Source organism: Oncorhynchus gorbuscha, linkage group LG03 (genome assembly GCF_021184085.1).
Source record: "Oncorhynchus gorbuscha isolate QuinsamMale2020 ecotype Even-year linkage group LG03, OgorEven_v1.0, whole genome shotgun sequence".
NCBI lineage: Eukaryota > Metazoa > Chordata > Actinopteri > Salmoniformes > Salmonidae > Oncorhynchus > Oncorhynchus gorbuscha.
Genome location: NC_060175.1, coordinates 87,935,793 through 87,958,276, shown reverse-complemented (window position 1 = coordinate 87,958,276; position 22,484 = coordinate 87,935,793). Strand labels below are relative to the sequence as shown.

Here is a 22,484-nt window from a genome sequence, read left to right as displayed (position 1 = left end):
AATAGCTAGGGAGGGGGAAATCGCTGAGTCGGGCGTGGCAGTCAGCCAATCTTTCTTGTTATCTCTGGGTAAATGAAAGCTGACAGCTAGACTACCTTTCTTGCAGCGTCCACAGACAATTTCCGTCGATTTGCTGGGTGTAAAAAACGTTGAATTGCGCCTCGATCCTCGCTGAGGAAATATCTTTCCGGACGAACGGCACGACACTCCGTTTAAGGACGACAGACAGACAACGCTCATCATCGCGAAATATAGGTAGGCTAATTGATGCTCAAAACAGCCTCATTTAGTACTACTGGATGAAGTTCAACGAATCGTGTATGCTTGTTCACAACTTTGCATACAGATATTGCCTGTGAATTTCGTTGCGCCGCTGCCAAGTTTGGGTAAGATCCATATTTCATGGGAGAGACGGTGTCCCTCGCCTCGCCCAACTGATCTCAGTTGGTTCCCTGGTTGGGCAAAACAGGCTACTTTTGAGTGGGATCCTACTGATACATCCAATGATGGGTTTCTATATACATTGGCTACATCTGCAGCTTCTGTTCCCATGTTTCTCCCCTTTGAAACCTATAAGCCTAACCTTTAGACATGCTCCTCTTTAGACTATAGTTAACATAGGGCATGTTTTATAGCCTAGAAGGAGAGATAAGCTACTAAGAATACAAGTTGAATATACTGTTTAAGGTTTTACATAGTGTTAAACTGTCACCCTTATGGCTCAATATTGTAGACCAGACAGGTTGGAGACACGTTTTACAACTGCCTGCAGACAATGTTGTACCTATGGTCCTTGATACAAGGAGCTCTGTCTGGATGGAAAATGCAATTTTGGTTTATATGATTTTCATTAGCAATGTGACATCCTTGCAAATAACTTTTGACTTTGAATAATACAGTTACTTGCCATCTAACTGATTAAAACAACTGACAAAGCAACACATTGCTCAACACACAACCATAGTTGCACCATTTAAGACATGATGTTTGTCCCTTCTGATATATTTACTTCACTGTGTGCTTATTTCCCTTGGTATGTGTCTCCTTAATTAAGTTACCTATGGGTAAACTAGATCTTCTGGCCATGCATTTAGAACATGTTGGCAAGTAGCAATCAGAGTTGAACTACATTTTGGGCTTTTATCAGGTTTCCTTTAACATTTTACATTTTTCTGGGTCATGCAACCGCAAACAGTCACAGGGATGGTTCTGAAACTTTTAATTTAGTCTTTTGAGTGTATTTCTGGCTGGACATATTGCCAGCATGATGTGGCCTAAAGGAAGGGTGCCTTGATAACCTTGCAAATAACTATTCCATTATTTGAACAACAGATTACCCAGAACATTTTAGGGATTTGAAACGACATGGTCATTTTTCATTGCTAGTGTAGTTTTTGCATTTCCATTCAAGTCAAGTGAAGGTCATCAGTTCCTTTTTAAATCTATACCATTCCCTGGTTTCCCTCCCCACTGGAAAATTGGTTGCCAAAAAACAGAAATGTTATCCTCGTTCTGGGAAAGACCGTCTCTTAATGAAAAAGTCATACTTAACCTGCACAGCTAAGTAATTACAGGGAAACACCGAGAGAGGCATTCCTGGTCAGGTCAACCTGTCGGTAAGGAAACAGACTATCTCTACAGACGGATCAGGAAGCGGGTCACACTATTGCTGCAGAGAAATTAAATGTAAAATGAAATTAATCTAATAGGGATCTATAGAGCTTCTAGAGGGATTGTGTGTGTGTTTACGATCATGCAATCACACAATCTAAACATTTGATCATTTACTCCCTTTGCCCTATACACAGATTGTACATTTCAATGGTTTTACAATGACAGTACAGTAAGAGTAAACAGTTCCTCCAAACATGTGCCAACACTCAGCGTGAAAGTGGCGTGGTTACTGGAGGGAAGGGTGCACCCTCACAAGTCCAGGCGGGTTTGTGTTTTTTTCTGTATTGTACGCACCACAGTGTTCCACGGGACAAACTCAACACAGTCTGCTGAATAGTTTTTTTTTAAACATCATACACATTGTTTGGTTAATAAAAAAGGCAACAAGCTGTGCCTCGCCCACATTTGCCAGAAATGTGTGATTCATGCATAGGAGCCAAAGTCTCTCCACTCATACAAACCCTGCCTAACATCTGGTGTTTGTTGTTTACGTCTCAAATGTCATTAACCAAGTAATGGGTGAACTTCCAGTGATCCAAACTGTGTTATCAAGGAGTTGCACTCTAGCTCTGTGGTCAACTGCGGTCAACACTCCAAAAAAGTTTAAAAAAAGATTTAGCAAAACTCATGTCATAGGCTTTGTTTTATTTTGGATGAACCTTGAGAAGTGACGTTCTGAGCAAAGGGTCCATTTTAGAGCAAGGATATCAAACTCATTTAGCCCCAGGGGGCGCATTCACTCTTCAATGAGGTCTGGAGGGCCGCACTGAAAATTGGTTATATTTCCTGTGCAAATAATAGTCCTCTAACCATAGATTTTGGAATGTTCAATGCTCCCTGTCTAGCTTTCATTTGAGTGATTATTACCCAGCTGGACACAGTATGTTTGTAGGTCCATTATCATTTCTACAGTTTATTTGGTTTTAGTCATTTTGTCCCTTTAGTCTTTTTTTTCTTCTTCTCAAACCACCTGTGGGCCGGATTAGACCCTGTATGTTTAACACCCCTGATTTAGAGAGAGGGAGTATTCCCCCATTCACAGGATGAGTCACAGTGGCGTGGGAGGAGAGATGGTGGTAGTGCCGGGGAACACTCATAGCTGCTGGCTGGCTGGCTTGGCTGAGGGCTCCCCTGCCCTCCCTCCCGTTAGTCACTCGTGGCAATGCTCTGATGAAGCATAGCTGATGTAGGGAAACACTTTCCATAGCAACCAAGCATGTCCTTCCTTCTGTCTGCTAACCTACCTGATGTCATTTAGCTGGGTGCTTATATTTGTCCTATTTAAACACATGCACAAGTGTATTATAACCATGTGTGAATTGGAAATGTTTTTTTTGCATATCCCAACTCCCCCTGAGACACCCTCAGAGTGGGGTCACTCATGGTCACGGCCAGGGTCTGCCAATATCAACAGCGACGCTGGAGCAAGTAGGGTTAAGTGTCTTGATCAAGGGCACATCAGCAGATTTTTTTTCACCACCTCAGCTCTGGGATTCAAACTAGCTTCCTTTCAGTTTCTGGCCCAATGGTCTAACCGCTAGGCTACCTGCCACCCAGTATACAAGGGAGTATTAAGAATGCAGAGGCATTCCACAGGCAGATAAGAACCTGCTGAGGTTTCTGATGTGTCTGGATGGATGGTTGCCTGGATCTCCCCCTTTCAGCTATACCAATCTACTCACCGGTATAATCCTGACGTGTGTGTGTGTGTGTGTGTGTGTGTGTGTGGTTGGGATGGGGATATGAGGGGGGGGGGGGGTCATGAGGGGGGCCAGTTTGGTGCCCTTTTTTGACTTCACGTGCCTTTTTATATATAGTACACATTGTTCTGTCTGGTAGTAATTTCCAGTCTGCATGTAAAAATCCTGCATGCAAATGTCATATCTGATCAGGAAGTAGAGAATCAGATTTTACCCAGGTTGCTCGGTCTTAAATCATGGCAGAGAAGGATGGTATACCGTCTGTCCGACATGAGGGAATGAAACATGCATATGTCAGCGTGTTTCTTTGAAGGGCATGAAGAATGGCCATCTGCCATATTGCCACAGGCAAGGGTACACATCTAGAAGTAGCCTAAAACTAGATTTTACGTCTTGTTTAGAAGCACATCTTTATTATGCTCTTAGAAATGTATTTTTTATTGTTACATTAGCAGAAATGAGCAGTTCTGATTTGATTAATTATTTGAACTGTATGGTTAAGGCCCTAACAGGAATCCCAAAATGTTGCATTATGTGCAGTATAAAACTAGTCATTGGAGTTGGTAGTTATCAAGATTCTTATTTAAAAGGCACTTGCCTGCGTCCTTCTGTAGCTCAGTTGGTAGAGCATGGCGCTTGTAACGCCAGGGTAGTGGGTTCGATCCCCGGGACCACACATACGTAGAATGTATGCACACATGACTGTAAGTCGCTTTGGATAAAAGCGTCCGCTAAATGGCATATATTTATATTATATTCCACTCTTTCCATCAACAAGTGCAGGTTGACATTTGTCATGAGTTTTGTCCTAGAGACAGAACTGAGTGATTTCCCCCTTAGATAGGCCAGCTGCAAAGTAAAAATTGTCTATTAGGCAGGGTAGCCTAGTGGTTAGAGAGTTGGGCAAGTTACCGAAAGGTTGCAAGTTCAAATCCCCGAGCTGACAAGGTATAAATCTGTCGTTCTGCCCCTGAACAGGCAGTTAACCCACTGTTCCTAGGCCATCATTGAAAATAAGAATTTGTTCCTAACGGACTTAGTTAAATAAAGGTCAAATAAATTGTAAAAATGTAATGAAAACACATGCTTTTGGTCTTAATTTACAATTAGGGTTAGCAGTGTGTTTAGGGTTAGGTTTAAAATCTGATTGGACTTTGTGGCTGTGCTAGCTAGTGACCTCTGCAGAGCTGCCTCCCAGATTCATGACAAAAACAATAACCTGCTCAACAAGTGGCACTTTCCTGTAAAGTCTCTACTCCCTCAGCTGATTGGCTGCCTGAACAAAATTGCTAGGCAACGCTGTTAACCTTTTGAGGAGAATTGAGTTGGGACAGCGTGACCCTTTTGTTGGCACAGAGAGAGAGTGGTTCCGCGTCACATGTAAAGGAGTGGGCGTTTAGGAGTTTAATTAGGTTTCAGTACTAGCACTACTAGTACTACTCCATGACTGACTGTTGACTTCTGACTGCTGTAGATATATACTGACTGGTCAACCTATACTCCTGCGGTATTATTAGGGACTGGAACTATTTTTAAATGGAGATTATGGTAATAAAATTGTATAATTTGGAAAACTGGGTCAGACATTTAAAGAACAAGGCTTTGGGGAGACATACTCTTGAGTCCTATAATGTCTCTGGTGTGTCTGGCCTGATACTGCTTATTTAGAGCTTACTTTGAAGTAGAGTGGTCAGAGGTGTGAAGTGTTGCTTGAAACCGTTTGTGCTTAGAAGTTATGCTACATCGTTTTGCTCATTGTTATTTTGGAGTGGGAAGAGGGGATTCTGACACATTTTCTCACAACCCTTATCATGACTAGAGATGACTAAAGGGCATTGAGGGGTATTTGCAAGCCAGATCTGGCGTTGAACTGTGGTTCTTGCCAATTTGCAGATGTAAATCTTGTGGGTATAAACAGGCAGTTTCTAACTGGTTTGCATGGGGTTATGATCTGAAGCGTCTTGTGACATTATTTCTAAACAAAGCCTCGCGAGTTACTACCTAGGACTGTTCAGCTTACAATTCTGGTTTGATGTCTGAGCCGCCTCCATTTCACATTCACACAGAAGACTGCTGATGACTTGTTCCTCCTCTCGCCCTCTGGTGGTTTGTGCAGACGCAGGCAGCATGTCCACCCCCACTGTCACAGAGTTGAAAGAGCTGAACCCAGTTGACTTCATCCAGCTACAGCAGTACATTGACTGTGAGTACAGGCTGGCAGTTTCCTTGCACCCCTTTCCATTTACACCCACACGCTGTCATATCTGTATATTTCTTAGTATCTGCAAAACGTTGCACCCACATGATCTTTCTTGGTAGATCTCTGGATTTAGACATTTTGTGAACATCAATGTTAAGGAACATTTTAACAGAATTTCAATGCCGTAGTACACCGGCCATGTATGAATGTTGCTATGTAGAATATATGCAGTTTTCCGTCTATAGTTTGATCATTTGTGATTACGCATTCGCTGTTAGAATCATTACTTCGACAGATGTTTAGTGCATTTCTTCTCCTCCTAGACTGCAGGCTGAGGGTTAAAGATGTGCTGAGGGAATTTGATGCAGATGGCAGGCTGGCCCAGCACAGACATGGAGAGGTGAGAGGAAACAATGGCCAGGTTGATACTGACCCCACCACAACTCATGTCTGCTTCAGTCTATCTTAAATGTTCGGGGTACATATTATAGTTTGTGCTCATGTGATACCCCTGCAAACAAATCATTGGTTTCCTAATAGTAAATCCACTAACTAAAACATTTATCGTGTTTATAGATCTGACATCTATATGAAGCCAATCAAGTCTAAGAGACATGGCTTCAGGGATTGATTCATTTACAAGCAGCTGAAGTTGCTAAAAGATATGACCTCTTCAGTTGTGCCAATTCTGTAAGGTCTGTGTGATGTGTTGGCCTCATGCAGAGTAAGCCATAAGGCGATTTTAACTGGACAGTTACCAAAATTGCCGATATCGGCAGTTGGATTAGGGTAATTCCTGTCTTCTAAGAGGAATAAAAGTGGTAGACTAGCAATAATTTAAGGGCAACCATGGGTTACAGAAAAATACATTTTCCAACAAGGATAATGACAAAGCCACACCCTCAAATTACTGTAATTATCAAGGAAGTGGAAAATCTGACAAACGGCACAGAACAGTTTTGGCGTGGTTGTCTCCTTAACATTGAGGTTGGGCTGAATAGTGGTGCCATACTTTATTACTGTGGCAGTTATGTAGTGTATCACCCAGGGAAAAGCAACCGCAACCAGAAATGGGTTTGTGGTTCAGTATTCCAGAGGGAATTCTGATTTGAAGCCCTTAAGCAAATTAGTCCCCCTACATATTTCCAGAAAAAAAAGTCAGCTGGCACAATTTATTGAAATGGGGTCTTTATTGGGTATCTGACAACTTCAGGAAGTTATGCACCAAACCCCTTACTGTACAATCTAGAACATGGTTTGCCAACTGGCAGCCTTTGGCTATATTTGATTTGTCTCCACATTATAAATACGTTCTCAGTCCCTGCTGCCTTCAGAAAGGATTCACACCCCTTGAATTTTCCACATTGTTACAGCCTTAATTTAAAAATGGATCCAAGTTGTTTTGTCCCCAGCCTACACACAATACCCATAAGGTCAAAGTGGTGAAAACTGACAATCTGAAATTTCTTGAATCAATAACTATTCACCCCCTTTCATGGCAAACCTGAATAAGTTCAGGAGTAAAATGTAGCTTAACAAGTCAGACTGGACTCGGTGTGCAACAAGTGTTCAACATGATTTTACAATGACTACCTTATCTGTACTCCTCACACTATCTGTAAGGTCCCTGAATCAAACGGATTCAACAACAAAGACCAGGAAGGTTTTCCAATGCCTCAAAGGGCACCTATTGGTAGATGGGTAAAAAAAAGAGAACACTATTTACACTTTGGATGGTGCATCAATACACCCAGTAGCTACAAAGATACAGGCATCCTTCCTGAATCAATACTGGAGAGAAAGGACACTGCGCAGGGATTTCAGCATGAGGCCAATGGGGACTTTAGTTTAATGGCTGTGATAGAAAACTGAAGATGGATCAACATAGTTACTCCACAATACTAAACTATTGACAGTGAGAACAAGGCTATAGAATAAGATCCTAGAGGAAAACCTGGTTCAGTCTTTCCACCAGACACTGGGAGATTAATTAACTTTTCAGCAGGACAATAGCCTAAAACATGGCTACATCTACACAAGTTGCATACCAAGAAGATAGTGAATATTCCTCAGTGGCAGTGGCAGTTCTGATTGTCAAGCTATGATCATCCAATTTGACAGAGCTTGAAGAATTTTGAAAATGGACAAATGTTGTACAATCCAAGTGTGCAAAACTCAAACTTACCCAGAAAGCCTCAGCCGTAGTCACTGCCAAAGGGGATTCTAACGCTGTCTTGTGGGAACATGAAACTCAAAATGTCACTAAGGGAACAAAGAAAATCACTGACAACCAAACAAAAAGGGGTTCTGAAACACACATGGGTGCCCACTGAAAGTTGCCAAAGCCAATCATAAGGGGTTCTGAAACACACATGGGTGCCCACTGAAAGTTGCCAAAGCCAATCATAAGGGGTTCTGAACGACACCCACCATGGATTCCCACTAGGTTTGCCTCCAAAAAGACAAAGAAAACCCCACAAAGACTTAGGATGGCAAGTAAACAGAATATGGAGCAAACAAACAAGGGAAACCAAAAATAAGCTTCTTTCAAACTTATATAGGTTGAGCTTGGCTCACACATCAGCTGTCATAAAGTTTAGCTCACACATCAGCTGTCATAAAGTTTAGCTCTCCCAACATCTTTCAAGCTCAACTAGAGCACTGGGCCAGCTACTCCTAAAATAGCACCTGGGCCAACACAGGTGAAACACCTTCCCACTAACGAGATGGAAACCAGCACAGGTGTAACACATAACGACTGACGAGGTGACACCAATCTGTGCACCCTTTGTCTTTTGCGCTATAATGCTATACGTGCTAAAAGTCCAACCTCAAAACATAAATGGAAAAACTAAAACCTGTAACAACATGTATTGACTCAGGGGTGTGAATACTTTTCCAAAAATGTTCAATACATGTTTTCACTTTGTCATTATGAGGTATTATGTGTAAATGGGTCAGGGGGAACAATTCATTTAATCAATTTATAATTCAGGTTGTAACACAACAAACATGTGGAATAAGTCAAGGGGTATGAATACTTTCTGAAGGCACTCTATATATTTCTTATGGTTGGATATGAAAGACTGTAAAACCGCCAGCAAATTAACTCCAGGTGATTTTAATTTTGGAAATCTGTTCCAAAGTATTCCCACATATAATAAAGATACAGTGTCTTCAGAAAGTATTCATACCACTTGACTTAGTCCACATTTTGTTTTTATGGCCTGAATTCAAATGGATTAAATTGATTTTGTTCTTACCCATCTACACACCATACCCCATAATGAAAAAGTAAAAACATACATTTTTTGCAAATTTATTGAAAATTAAATACAGAAATATCTTATTTACATAAGTATTCACACCCCTGAGTCAATACATTTTAGAATCACCTTTGGCAGCGATTACAGCTGTTAGTCTTTCTGGGGAAGTCTAAGAGCTTTTCACACCTGGATTATACAATATTTGCACATTATTCTTTTTTAAATTCTTCAAGCTCTGTTAAGTTGGTTGTTGATCATTGCTAGACATCCATTTTCAAGTCTTGCCATAGATTCTGCCATATATTTTACTGCCATACAGTAAAAACTGTAACTAGGCCGCTCAGGAACATTCAATGTCGTCTTGGTAAGCAACTCCAGTGTACAGTATATTTGACCTTTTAGGTTATTGTCCTGACCTTACAGAAAATTGTACGTGTGGGTAAAGAGAGGAGGTAGTAATTCAAAAATCATGTTAAACACTATTATTGCACACAGAGTGAGTCTGTAACACAGCAACATTTTGAAAAAGTCCAGGGGTGTGAATACTTTTTGAAGGCACTATATATATGATCGAGTACAAATTTAAGCAATTCAATTATTGTTTTTGTCAAATATTATATCTGTTTGGGCATCTTGCGGTGCATTAGCAGTCTACAAATTACAGTGCCTTTTGGAAACTATTCAGACCACTAGACTTTTTCCTCATTTTGTTACCTTACAGCCTGTTTCTAAAATATATATATATTTTTAAACATGTATTCTCATTAATCTACACACAATACCTCATAATGACAAAGCAAAAACAGGTTTGTAGACATTTTTGCAAATGTATTTTAAAAAATTAAAAAACACTTTTACATGCTTATTCAGACCCTTTACTCAGTACTTTGAAGCAGTTTTGGCAGCGATTACAGCCTTGACTCTTCTTGAGTATGACGCTCCAAGCTTGGCACGCCTGTATTTGGGGAGTTTCTCCCAGTCTTCTCAAGCTCTGTCAGGTTGGATGGGGAGCATAGCTCAGCACAGCTATTTTCAGGTCTTTCCAGTTCGATCTGGTCCGCACTCTGGCTGGGCCACTCATGGACATTCAGAAACTTGTCCTGAAGCCACTCCTGTGTTGTCTTGGCTGTGTGTTTAGGGTCGTTGTCCTGTTAGAAGGTGAACCTTCGCCCCAGTCTGAGGTCCTGATCGCTCTGGAGCAGGTTTTCATCAAGGATCTCTGTGTACTTTGCTCTGTTCATCTTTCCCTCGATCCTGACCAGTCTCCCAGTCCCCGCTGCTGAAAAACATCCCCACAGCATGATGCTGCCACCACCATGCTTCACCGTAGCGATGGTGTCAGGTTTCATCCAGACGTGACGCTTGGCATTTAGTCCAAAGAGTTCAATCTTGGTTTAATCAGAACAGAGAATCTTGTTTCTCATGGTCTGAGTCCTTTTGGTGCCTTTTGGCAAACTCCAAGCGGGCTGTCATGTGCCTTCTACTGAGGAATGGCTTCCGTCTGGCCACTCTACCATGAAGGCCTGATTTGGTGGAGTTCTGCAGAGATAGTTAACCTTCTGGTCTGTTCTCCCATCTCCACAGAGGAAGAGGGACTCTGGAGCCATGTAAGTGTGACCATCAGGTTCTTGGTCCCCTCCCTGACCAAGGCCTTTCTCCCTCGATTGCTCAAATCTGTGCCTCGACACAATCCTGTCTCGGAGCTCTACGTACAATTCCTTCAACCTCATGGCTTGGTTTTTGCTCTGACATGCGCTGTCAACTGTGGGACCTTATATAGACAGGTGTCCTCCTTTTAAAATGAATGTCCAATAAATTGAATTTACCACAGGTGGACTACAATCAAGTTGTAGAAACATCTCAAGGAAGATCAATGGAAACATGATGCACCTGAGCTCCATTTCAAGTCTCATAGCAGTGGGTCTGAATACTTATGTAAATAATTCTCATAGCAGAGGGTCTGAATACTTATGTAAATAAGGTATTTCTGTTTTTTATTTGTAATAAATGTGCAAAAATGTCTAAACCTGTTTTTGCCTTGTCATTGTGGGCTATTGTGTGTAGATTGATGAGGGAAAAAATTTATTTAATCAGTTTTAGAATAAGGCTGTAACGTAACAAAATGTGGAAAAAGTCAAGGGGTCTGAATACTTTCCGAATGCACTGTATATGTAATTATGTTCCGGCCCACTGACCATCCGCTTAAGGAAATATGTAGTTGATGATCCCTGCTCTAGGAATTAGTCTTCTCACCTAAATCACTCTGCTCTGAATCAGACTGTTTTGATTACTATTTTAGAAACCATCCATCTCCCATCAATTTACTGATTGATTGATATCCCATCTTTTGTTCCAGTGTATCAATGAGGAAGGCTTCCGTCTCTTCCTGAAGACCTATTTGGAGGTTGAGGACTTCCCTAAGGATCTCTGCCAGCGCCTGTTCCGATCCTTCCAGAGCGGAACCGAACTGGACGGGCAGAACAACGCCAGTATGTTTATTTGCCCATGTGTAGAATACCTCTTGAATACCATGTGTTGGCTTATTTTGTTGTCTATAGTTTAGTCATCAGTTTCACTATCGCTATGTGTTGTTTTTTTAAATCAAAGTGCACAGACTGAACCTGAATATGTAGCTATACTGTGTATATCCACTTCACCATCCTCCTCCCCCTCCTTGTCCTCCTCCTCTCCTTTAGAAGAGGTCTTTCTGAAGGACGTTTCGTGTTACTTCTCTCTGTTGGAGGATGGCCAGCCCAGAGACAAGCTGGAGTGTGAGTCTTTATCATATTTTTTCCACTGAGTAGCAGCTTCTTGTTGCAGTCTATTTGTATAGATATTTGTTTGAGTGCCTTTTCAAGATTTTTATATGCACATTTTTCCCTCAGTTGCTTTCAAACTGTATGACAGAGATGGCAATGGAGTCCTTGACAGCTCTGTAAGTCAATTTGTAATATTTTTTGTGAACTACAAAGAATAAATACACCCCCCTAGGTATTATCCCAGTTTCCCCATTACCCATTTCAAAATAATAACAATGTAATAGCATGTAATGACTGTCTGTTGTTGCAGGAGACATCACCTCATACCCTTTCATTTTTACAGTACCAGTCAAAAGTTGATACACTTACTCATTCAAGGGTTTTTATGTATTTTTACTATTTTCTACATTGTAGAATAATCGTGACAACATCAAAGCTATGAAATAACATATGGAATCATGTAGTAACAAAAAAGTGTTAAACAAATCAAAATATATTTTATATTTGAGATTCTTCAAAGTAGGCGCCCTTTGTCTTGAAGACAGCTTTGCACATGCTTGGCATTCTCTCAACCAGCTTCACCTGGATCTCTTTTCCAACAGTCTTGAAGGAATTCCCATATATGCTGAGCACTTGTTGGCTGCTTTTCCTTCACTTTGTAGTCCAACTCATCCCAAACCATGTCAATTGGGTTGAGGTTGGGTGATTGTAGAGGCCAGGTCATCTGATGCAGCACTCCATCACTCTCCTTTTTGGTCAAATAGCCCTTATACGGCCTGGAGGTGTGTTGGGTCATTGTCTTGTTGAAAAATCAATTTTAGTCCCACTAAGCGCAAACCAGATGGGATGGCATATCGCTGTCATGTTTGTCATTTATTATCATGTCTTGTCCCTGTGCTCCCCATTCTATTCGTTTCCCTCTGCTGGTCTTATTTGGTTCTTTCCCTCCTTCTATCCCTCTCTCTCCCCCTCCCTCTCTCACTCTCTCGCTCTCTCTTCTCTCTATCGTTCCGTTCCTGCTCCCAGCTGTTCCTATTCCCCTAATCATCATTTAGTCTTCCCACACCTGTTCCCGATCCTTTCCCCTGATTAGAGTCCCTATTTATTCCTTTGTGTTCCGTTCCTGTCCCGTCGGTTCCTTGTTTAGTATTCACCATGCTGTGATTGCGTTTCGCCCTGTCCTGTCGTGTTTTTGCTGTGATTGTGTATCGCCCTGTCCTGTCGTGTTTTTGCCTTCATCAGATGCTGCGTGTGAGAAGGTGTCTCTGTCAACTACGGCCTGCGCCTACCCGAAGCGACCTGCAGTCTGTGGCCGCTTCTCCAGTTATTTCCCCTCTACAGACTAGAGGATTTCTGTTATTCCCTGTTTGGACTTAAATAAACTCTGTTTCTGTTAAGTCGCTTTTGGGTCCTCTTTCACCTGCATGACAGAAGGAACCGACCAAGGAATGGACCCAGCGACTTCAGACGCTCGTTACACTGCCGTCGAGATCCAAGGAGCCATGCTCGGCAGACACGAGCAGGAATTGTCTGCTGCTCGCCATGCCGTGGAGAACCTGGCCGCTCAGGTTTCCGACCTCTCTGGACAGTTCCAGAGTCTACGTCTCGTGCCACCTGTTACTTCCTGGCCTGCCGAGCCTCCAGAACCTAGGGTTAATAACCCACCTTGCTACTCCGGGCAGCCCACTGAGTGCCGCTCCTTTCTCACGCAGTGTGAGATTGTGTTCTCTCTCCAACCCAACACATACTCTAGAGAGAGAGCTCGGGTTGCTTACGTCATTTCACTCCTTACTGGCCGGGCTCGAGAATGGGGCACAGCTATCTGGGAGGCAAGGGCTGATTGCTCTAACAAGTTCCAGAACTTTAAAGAGGAGATGATTCGGGTTTTTGACCGTTCAGTTTTTGGTAGGGAGGCTTCTAGGGCCCTGGCTTCCTTATGCCAAGGTGAACGGTCCATAACGGATTATTCTATTGAGTTTCGCACTCTTGCTGCCTCTAGTGAGTGGAACGAGCCGGCGCTGCTCGCTCGTTTTCTGGAGGGACTCCACGCAGTGGTTAAGGATGAGATTCTCTCCCGGGAGGTTCCTTCAGATGTGGACTCTTTGATTGCTCTCGCCATCCGCATAGAACGACGGGTAGATCTTCGTCACCGGGCTCGTGGAAGAGAGCTCGCATCAACGGTGTTTCCCTGCTCCGCATCGCAACCATCTCCCTCCTCTGGCTCAGAGTCTGAGCCCATGCAGCTGGGAGGGATTCGCATCTCGACTAAGGAGAGGAACGGAGGATCACCAACCGCCTGTGCCTCTATTGCGGAGTTGCTGGACATTTTGTTATTTCATGTCCAGTAAGAGGCCAGAGCCCATCAGTAGCGGAGGGCTACTGGTGAGCGCTACTACTCAGGTCCCTTCATCTAGATCTTGTACTACTATGTCGGTCCATCTACGCTGGACCGGTTCGGGTGCTACATGCAGTGCTTTGATTGACTCTGGGGCTGAGGGTTGTTTCATGGACGAAGCATGGGCTCGGAAACATAACATTCCTTTCAGACCGTTAGACAGGCCTACGCCCATGTTTGCCTTAGATGGTAGTCATCTTCCCAGTATCAAATTTGAGACACTACCTTTAACTCTCACAGTATCTGGTAACCACAGTGAGACTATGTCTTTTTTGATTTTCCGTTCACCGTTTACACCTGTTGTTTTGGGTCACCCCTGGCTTGTATGTCATAATCCTTCTATTAATTGGTCTAGTAATTCTATCCTATCCTGGAACGTTTCTTGTCATGTGAAGTGTTTAATGTCTGCCATCCCTCCCATTTCTTCTGTCCCTACTTCTCAGGAGGAACCTGGCGATTTGACAGGAGTGCCGGAGGAATATCATGATCTGCGCACGGTCTTCAGTCGGTCCCGAGCCAACTCCCTTCCTCCTCACCGGTCGTATGATTGTAGTATTGATCTCCTTCCGGGGACCACTCCTCCTCGAGGTAGACTATACTCTCTGTCGGCTCCCGAACGTAAGGCTCTCGAGGATTATTTGTCTGTGTCTCTTGACGCCGGTACCATAGTGCCTTCTTCCTCTCCGGCCGGGGCGGGGTTCTTTTTGTTAAGAAGAAGGACGGTACTCTGCGCCCCTGCGTGGATTATCGAGGCTGAATGACATAACGGTTAAGAATCGTTATCCGCTTCCCCTTATGTCATCAGCCTTCGAGATTCTGCAGGGAGCCAGGTGCTTTACTAAGTTGGACCTTCGTAACGCTTACCATCTCGTGCGCATCAGAGAGGGGGACGAGTGGAAAACGGCGTTTAATACTCCGTTAGGGCATTTTGAGTACCGGGTTCTGCCGTTCGGTCTCGCCAATGCGCCAGCTGTTTTTCAGGCATTAGTTAATGATGTTCTGAGAGACATGCTAAACATTTTTGTTTTTGTCTATCTTGACGATATCCTGATTTTTTCTCCGTCACTCGAGATTCATGTTCAGCACGTTCGACGTGTTCTACAGCGCCTTTTAGAGAATTGTCTCTACGTAAAGGCTGAGAAGTGCTCTTTTCATGTCTCCTCCGTTACTTTTCTCGGTTCCGTTATTTCCGCTGAAGGCATTCAGATGGATTCCGCTAAGGTCCAAGCTGTCAGTGATTGGCCCGTTCCAAGGTCACGTGTCGAGTTGCAGCGCTTCTTAGGTTTCGCTAATTTCTATCGGCGTTTCATTCGTAATTTCGGTCAAGTTGCTGCCCCTCTCACAGCTCTTACTTCTGTCAAGACGTGTTTTAAGTGGTCCGGTTCCGCCCAGGGAGCTTTTGATCTTCTAAAGAACGTTTTACGTCCGCTCTATCCTCGTTACTCCTGACGTCACTAGACAATTCATTGTCGAGGTTGGCCTTCAGAGGTAGGCGTGGGAGCCATTCTATCCCAGCGCTCCCAGTCTGACGATAAGGTTCATCCTTGCGCTTATTTTTCTCATCGCCTGTCCCCATCTGAGCGCAACTATGATGTGGGTAACCGTGAACTGCTCGCCATCCGCTTAGCCCTAGGCGAATGGCGACAGTGGTTGGAGGGGCGACCGTTCCTTTTGTCGTTTGGACAGACCATAAGAACCTTGAGTACATCCGTTCTGCCAAACGACTTAATGCCCGTCAAGCTCGTTGGGCGTTGTTTTTCGCTCGTTTCGAGTTTGTGATTTCTTACCGTCCGGGTAGCAAGAACACCAAGCCTGATGCCTTATCCCGTCTGTTTAGTTCTTCTGTGGCTTCTACTGATCCCGAGGGGATTCTTCCTTATGGGCGTGTTGTCGGGTTAACAGTCTGGGGAATTGAAAGACAGGTTAAGCAAGCACTCACGCACACTGCGTCGCGCGCGCTTGTCCTAGTAACCTCCTTTTCGTTCCTGTTTCCACTCGTCTGGCTGTTCTTCAGTGGGCTCACTCTGCCAAGTTAGCGGGTCATCCCGGTGTTCGAGGCACTCTTGCGTCTATTCGCCAGCGCTTTTGGTGGCCGACTCAGGAGCGTGACACGCGCCGTTTCGTGGCTGCCTGTTCGGACTGCGCGCAGACTAAGTCGGGTAACTCTCCTCCTGCCGGTCGTCTCAGACCGCTCCCCATTCCTTCTCGACCATGGTCTCACATTGCCTTAGACTTCATTACCGGTCTGCCTTTGTCTGCGGGGAAGACTGTGATTCTGACGGTTGTCGATAGGTTCTCTAAGGCGGCACATTTCATTCCCCTCGCTAAACTTCCTTCCGCTAAGGAGACGGCACAAATCATTATTGAGAATGTATTCAGAATTCATGGCCTCCCGTTAGACGCCGTTTCAGACAGAGGTCCGCAATTCACGTCACAGTTTTGGAGGGAGTTCTGTCGTTTGATTGGTGCGTCCGTCAGTCTCTCTTCCGGGTTTCATCCCCAGTCTAACGGTCAAGCAGAGAGGGCCAATCAGACGATTGGTCGCATACTACGCAGCCTTTCTTTCAGGAACCCTGCGTCTTGGGCAGAACAGCTCCCCTGGGCAGAATACGCTCTGGTCGCTTCCTTCGTCTGCTACCGGGTTATCTCCGTTTCAGAGTAGTCTGGGTTACCAGCCTCCTCTGTTCTCATCCCAGCTTGCCGAGTCCAGCGTTCCCTCCGCTCAAGCGTTTGTCCAACGTTGTGAGCGCACCTGGAGGAGGGTGAGGTCTGCACTTTGCCGTTACAGGGCACAGACGGTGAGCCGCCAATAAACGCAGGATTAAGAGTCCAAGGTATTGTTGCGGCCAGAGAGTGTGGCTTTCCACTCGCAACCTTCCTCTTACGACAGCTTCTCGTAAGTTGACTCCGCGGTTCATTGGTCCGTTCCGTGTCTCCCAGGTCGTCAATCCTGTCGCCGTGCGACTGCTTCTTCCGCGACATCTTCGTCGCGTCCATCCTGTCTTCCATGTCTCCTGTGTTAAGCCCTTTCTTCGCACCCCCGTTCGTCTTCCCTCCCCCCCTCCCGTCCTTGTCGAGAGCGCACCTATTTACAAAGTACATAAAATTATGGACATGCGTTCTCGGGGACGGGGTCACCAATACCTAGTGGATTGGGAGGGTTACGGTCCTGAGGAGAGGAGTTGGGTTCCGTCTCGGGACGTGCTGGACCGTTCGCTCATCGATGATTTCCTCCGTTGCCGCCAGGATTCCTCCTCGAGTGCGCCAGGAGGCGCTCGGTGAGTGGGGGGGTACTGTCATGTTTGTCATTTATTGTCATGTCTTGTCCCTGTGCTCCCCATGCTATTCGTTTCCCTCTGCTGGTCTTGTTTGGTTCTATCCCTCTCTCTCCCCCTCCCCCTTTCACTCTCTCGCTCTCTCTTCTCTCTGTCGTTCCGTTCCTGCTCCCAGCTGTTCCTATTCCCCTAATCATCATTTAGCCTTCCCACACCTGTTCCCGATCCTTTCCCCTGATTAGACTCCCTATTTATTCCTTTGTGTTCCGTTCCTGTGCCGTCGGTTCCTTGTTTTGTATTCCATGCTGTAATTGCGTTTCGCCCTGTCCTGTCGTGTTTTTTGCCGTGATTGTGTATCACCCTGTCCTGTCGTGTTTTGTGCCTTCTTCAGACGCTGCGTGTGAGCAGGTGTCACAGTTGACTACGGCCTGCGCCTACCCGAAGCGACCTGCAGTCTGTGGCCGCTTCTCCAGTTGTTTTCCCCTCTACTGTCTAGAGGATTTCAGTTACTCGGTTTTTGAGCATTAATAAACTCTGTTTCTGTTAAGTCGCGTTTGGGTCCTCCTTCACCTGCATGACACTGGAGGTGTGTTGGGTCATTGTCTTGTTGAAAAATCAATTTTAGTCCCACTAAGCGCAAACCAGATGGGATGGCATATCGCTGTCATGTTTGTCATTTATTATCATGTCTTGTCCCTGTGCTCCCCATTCTATTCGTTTCCCTCTGCTGGTCTTATTTGGTTCTTTCCCTCCTTCTATCCCTCTCTCTCCCCCTCCCTCTCTCACTCTCTCGCTCTCTCTTCTCTCTATCGTTCCGTTCCTGCTCCCAGCTGTTCCTATTCCCCTAATCATCATTTAGTCTTCCCACACCTGTTCCCGATCCTTTCCCCTGATTAGAGTCCCTATTTATTCCTTTGTGTTCCGTTCCTGTCCCGTCGGTTCCTTGTTTAGTATTCACCATGCTGTGATTGCGTTTCGCCCTGTCCTGTCGTGTTTTTGCTGTGATTGTGTATCGCCCTGTCCTGTCGTGTTTTTGCCTTCATCAGATGCTGCGTGTGAGAAGGTGTCTCTGTCAACTACGGCCTGCGCCTACCCGAGCGACCTGCAGTCTGTGGCCGCTTCTCCAGTTATTTCCCCTCTACAGACTAGAGGATTTCTGTTATTCCCTGTTTGGACTTAAATAAACTCTGTTTCTGTTAAGTCGCTTTTGGGTCCTCTTTCACCTGCATGACAGAAGGAACCGACCAAGGAATGGACCCAGCGACTTCAGACGCTCGTTACACTGCCGTCGAGATCCAAGGAGCCATGCTCGGCAGACACGAGCAGGAATTGTCTGCTGCTCGCCATGCCGTGGAGAACCTGGCCGCTCAGGTTTCCGACCTCTCTGGACAGTTCCAGAGTCTACGTCTCGTGCCACCTGTTACTTCCTGGCCTGCCGAGCCTCCAGAACCTAGGGTTAATAACCCACCTTGCTACTCCGGGCAGCCCACTGAGTGCCGCTCCTTTCTCACGCAGTGTGAGATTGTGTTCTCTCTCCAACCCAACACATACTCTAGAGAGAGAGCTCGGGTTGCTTACGTCATTTCACTCCTTACTGGCCGGGCTCGAGAATGGGGCACAGCTATCTGGGAGGCAAGGGCTGATTGCTCTAACAAGTTCCAGAACTTTAAAGAGGAGATGATTCGGGTTTTTGACCGTTCAGTTTTTGGTAGGGAGGCTTCTAGGGCCCTGGCTTCCTTATGCCAAGGTGAACGGTCCATAACGGATTATTCTATTGAGTTTCGCACTCTTGCTGCCTCTAGTGAGTGGAACGAGCCGGCGCTGCTCGCTCGTTTTCTGGAGGGACTCCACGCAGTGGTTAAGGATGAGATTCTCTCCCGGGAGGTTCCTTCAGATGTGGACTCTTTGATTGCTCTCGCCATCCGCATAGAACGACGGGTAGATCTTCGTCACCGGGCTCGTGGAAGAGAGCTCGCATCAACGGTGTTTCCCTGCTCCGCATCGCAACCATCTCCCTCCTCTGGCTCAGAGTCTGAGCCCATGCAGCTGGGAGGGATTCGCATCTCGACTAAGGAGAGGGAACGGAGGATCACCAACCGCCTGTGCCTCTATTGCGGAGTTGCTGGACATTTTGTTAATTCATGTCCAGTAAAAGCCAGAGCTCATCTGTAAGCGGAGGGCTACAGGTGAGCGCAACTACTCAAGTCTCTCCATCAAAATCCTGTACTACTTTGTCGGTCCATCTACGCTGGACCGGTTCGGGTGCTACATGTAGTGCCTTGATAGACTCTGGGGCTGAGGGTTGTTTCATGGACGAAGCATGGGTTCGGAAACATGACATTCCTTTCAGAGAGTTAGATAAGCCTACGCCCATGTTCGCCTTAGATGGTAGTCATCTTCCCAGTATCAGATTTGAGACACTACCTTTAACCCTCACAGTATCTGGTAACCACAGTGAGACTATTTCTTTTTTGATTTTTCGTTCACCGTTTACACCTGTTGTTTTGGGTCATCCCTGGCTAGTATGTCATAATCCTTCTATTAATTGGTCTAGTAATTCTATCCTATCCTGGAACGTTTCTTGTCATGTGAAGTGTTTAATGTCTGCCATCCCTCCCGTTTCTTCTGTCCCTACTTCTCAGGAGGAACCTGGCGATTTGACAGGAGTGCCGGAGGAATATCATGATCTGCGCACGGTCTTCAGTCGGTCCCGAGCCAACTCCCTTCCTCCTCACCGGTCGTATGATTGTAGTATTGATCTCCTTCCGGGGACCACTCCTCCTCGAGGTAGACTATACTCTCTGTCGGCTCCCGAACGTAAGGCTCTCGAGGATTATTTGTCTGTGTCTCTTGACGCCGGTACCATAGTGCCTTCTTCTTCTCCGGCCGGGGCGGGGTTCTTTTTGTTAAGAAGAAGGACGGTACTCTGCGCCCCTGCGTGGATTATCGAGGGCTGAATGACATAACGGTTAAGAATCGTTATCCGCTTCCCCTTATGTCATCAGCCTTCGAGATTCTGCAGGGAGCCAGGTGCTTTACTAAGTTGGACCTTCGTAACGCTTACCATCTCGTGCGCATCAGAGAGGGGGACGAGTGGAAAACGGCGTTTAACACTCCGTTAGGGCATTTTGAGTACCGGGTTCTGCCGTTCGGTCTCGCCAATGCGCCAGCTGTTTTTCAGGCATTAGTTAATGATGTTCTGAGAGACATGCTGAACATTTTTGTTTTTGTCTATCTTGACGATATCCTGATTTTTTCTCCGTCACTCGAGATTCATGTTCAGCACGTTCGACGTGTTCTACAGCGCCTTTTAGAGAATTGTCTCTACGTAAAGGCTGAGAAGTGCTCTTTTCATGTCTCCTCCGTTACTTTTCTCGGTTCCGTTATTTCCGCTGAAGGCATTCAGATGGATTCCGCTAAGGTCCAAGCTGTCAGTGATTGGCCCGTTCCAAGGTCACGTGTCGAGTTGCAGCGCTTTTTAGGTTTCGCTAATTTCTATCGGCGTTTCATTCGTAATTTCGGTCAAGTTGCTGCCCCTCTCACAGCTCTTACTTCTGTCAAGACGTGTTTTAAGTGGTCCGGTTCCGCCCAGGGAGCTTTTGATCTTCTAAAAGAACGTTTTACGTCCGCTCCTATCCTCGTTACTCCTGACGTCACTAGACAATTCATTGTCGAGGTTGACGCTTCAGAGGTAGGCGTGGGAGCCATTCTATCCCAGCGCTTCCAGTCTGACGATAAGGTTCATCCTTGCGCTTATTTTTCTCATCGCCTGTCGCCATCTGAGCGCAACTATGATGTGGGTAACCGTGAACTGCTCGCCATCCGCTTAGCCCTAGGCGAATGGCGACAGTGGTTGGAGGGGGCGACCGTTCCTTTTGTCGTTTGGACAGACCATAAGAACCTTGAGTACATCCGTTCTGCCAAACGACTTAATGCCCGTCAAGCTCGTTGGGCGTTGTTTTTCGCTCGTTTCGAGTTTGTGATTTCTTACCGTCCGGGTAGCAAGAACACCAAGCCTGATGCCTTATCCCGTCTGTTTAGTTCTTCTGTGGCTTCTACTGATCCCGAGGGGATTCTTCCTTATGGGCGTGTTGTCGGGTTAACAGTCTGGGGAATTGAAAGACAGGTTAAGCAAGCACTCACGCACACTGCGTCGCCGCGCGCTTGTCCTAGTAACCTCCTTTTCGTTCCTGTTTCCACTCGTCTGGCTGTTCTTCAGTGGGCTCACTCTGCCAAGTTAGCTGGTCATCCCGGTGTTCGAGGCACTCTTGCGTCTATTCGCCAGCGCTTTTGGTGGCCGACTCAGGAGCGTGACACGCGCCGTTTCGTGGCTGCTTGTTCGGACTGCGCGCAGACTAAGTCGGGTAACTCTCCTCCTGCCGGTCGTCTCAGACCGCTCCCCATTCCTTCTCGACCATGGTCTCACATTGCCTTAGACTTCATTACCGGTCTGCCTTTGTCTGCGGGGAAGACTGTGATTCTGACGGTTGTCGATAGGTTCTCTAAGGCGGCACATTTCATTCCCCTCGCTAAACTTCCTTCCGCTAAGGAGACGGCACAAATCATTATTGAGAATGTATTCAGAATTCATGGCCTCCCGTTAGACGCCGTTTCAGACAGAGGCCCGCAATTCACGTCACAGTTTTGGAGGGAGTTCTGTCGTTTGATTGGTGCGTCCGTCAGTCTCTCTTCCGGGTTTCATCCCCAGTCTAACGGTCAAGCAGAGAGGGCCAATCAGACGATTGGTCGCATACTACGCAGCCTTTCTTTCAGAAACCCTGCGTCTTGGGCAGAACAGCTCCCCTGGGCAGAATACGCTCACAATTCGCTTCCTTCGTCTGCTACCGGGTTATCTCCGTTTCAGAGTAGTCTGGGTTACCAGCCTCCTCTGTTCTCATCCCAGCTTGCCGAGTCCAGCGTTCCCTCCGCTCAAGCGTTTGTCCAACGTTGTGAGCGCACCTGGAGGAGGGTGAGGTCTGCACTTTGCCGTTACAGGGCACAGACGGTGAGAGCCGCCAATAAACGCAGGATTAAGAGTCCAAGGTATTGTTGCGGCCAGAGAGTGTGGCTTTCCACTCGCAACCTTCCTCTTACGACAGCTTCTCGTAAGTTGACTCCGCGGTTCATTGGTCCGTTCCGTGTCTCCCAGGTCGTCAATCCTGTCGCTGTGCGACTGCTTCTTCCGCGACATCTTCGTCGCGTCCATCCTGTCTTC

At 45.9% G+C, this 22,484-nt stretch overlaps 1 protein-coding gene across 3 annotated transcripts in view; it reads left to right on the top strand.

The window, feature by feature from the left end:
• LOC124032151 (diacylglycerol kinase beta-like) overlaps positions 1–22,484 on the top strand; it is a 57,966-nt gene continuing 35,482 nt past the window's right edge. Inside the window, exons 1-6 of one of the 3 annotated variants that reach the window (XM_046344299.1) lie at positions 1–255; positions 5,491–5,577; positions 5,898–5,974; positions 11,197–11,329; positions 11,537–11,611; positions 11,726–11,775. In XM_046344299.1, the coding sequence (XP_046200255.1) occupies positions 5,502–5,577; positions 5,898–5,974; positions 11,197–11,329; positions 11,537–11,611; positions 11,726–11,775 (411 nt within the window). In that variant the 5' untranslated portion in view covers positions 1–255; positions 5,491–5,501. Of the gene's footprint in view, positions 256–4,844; positions 4,923–5,490; positions 5,578–5,897; positions 5,975–11,196; positions 11,330–11,536; positions 11,612–11,725; positions 11,776–22,484 lie in introns of those variants that run through there. The other 2 variants (XM_046344296.1, XM_046344298.1) reach the window with 2 other exon arrangements.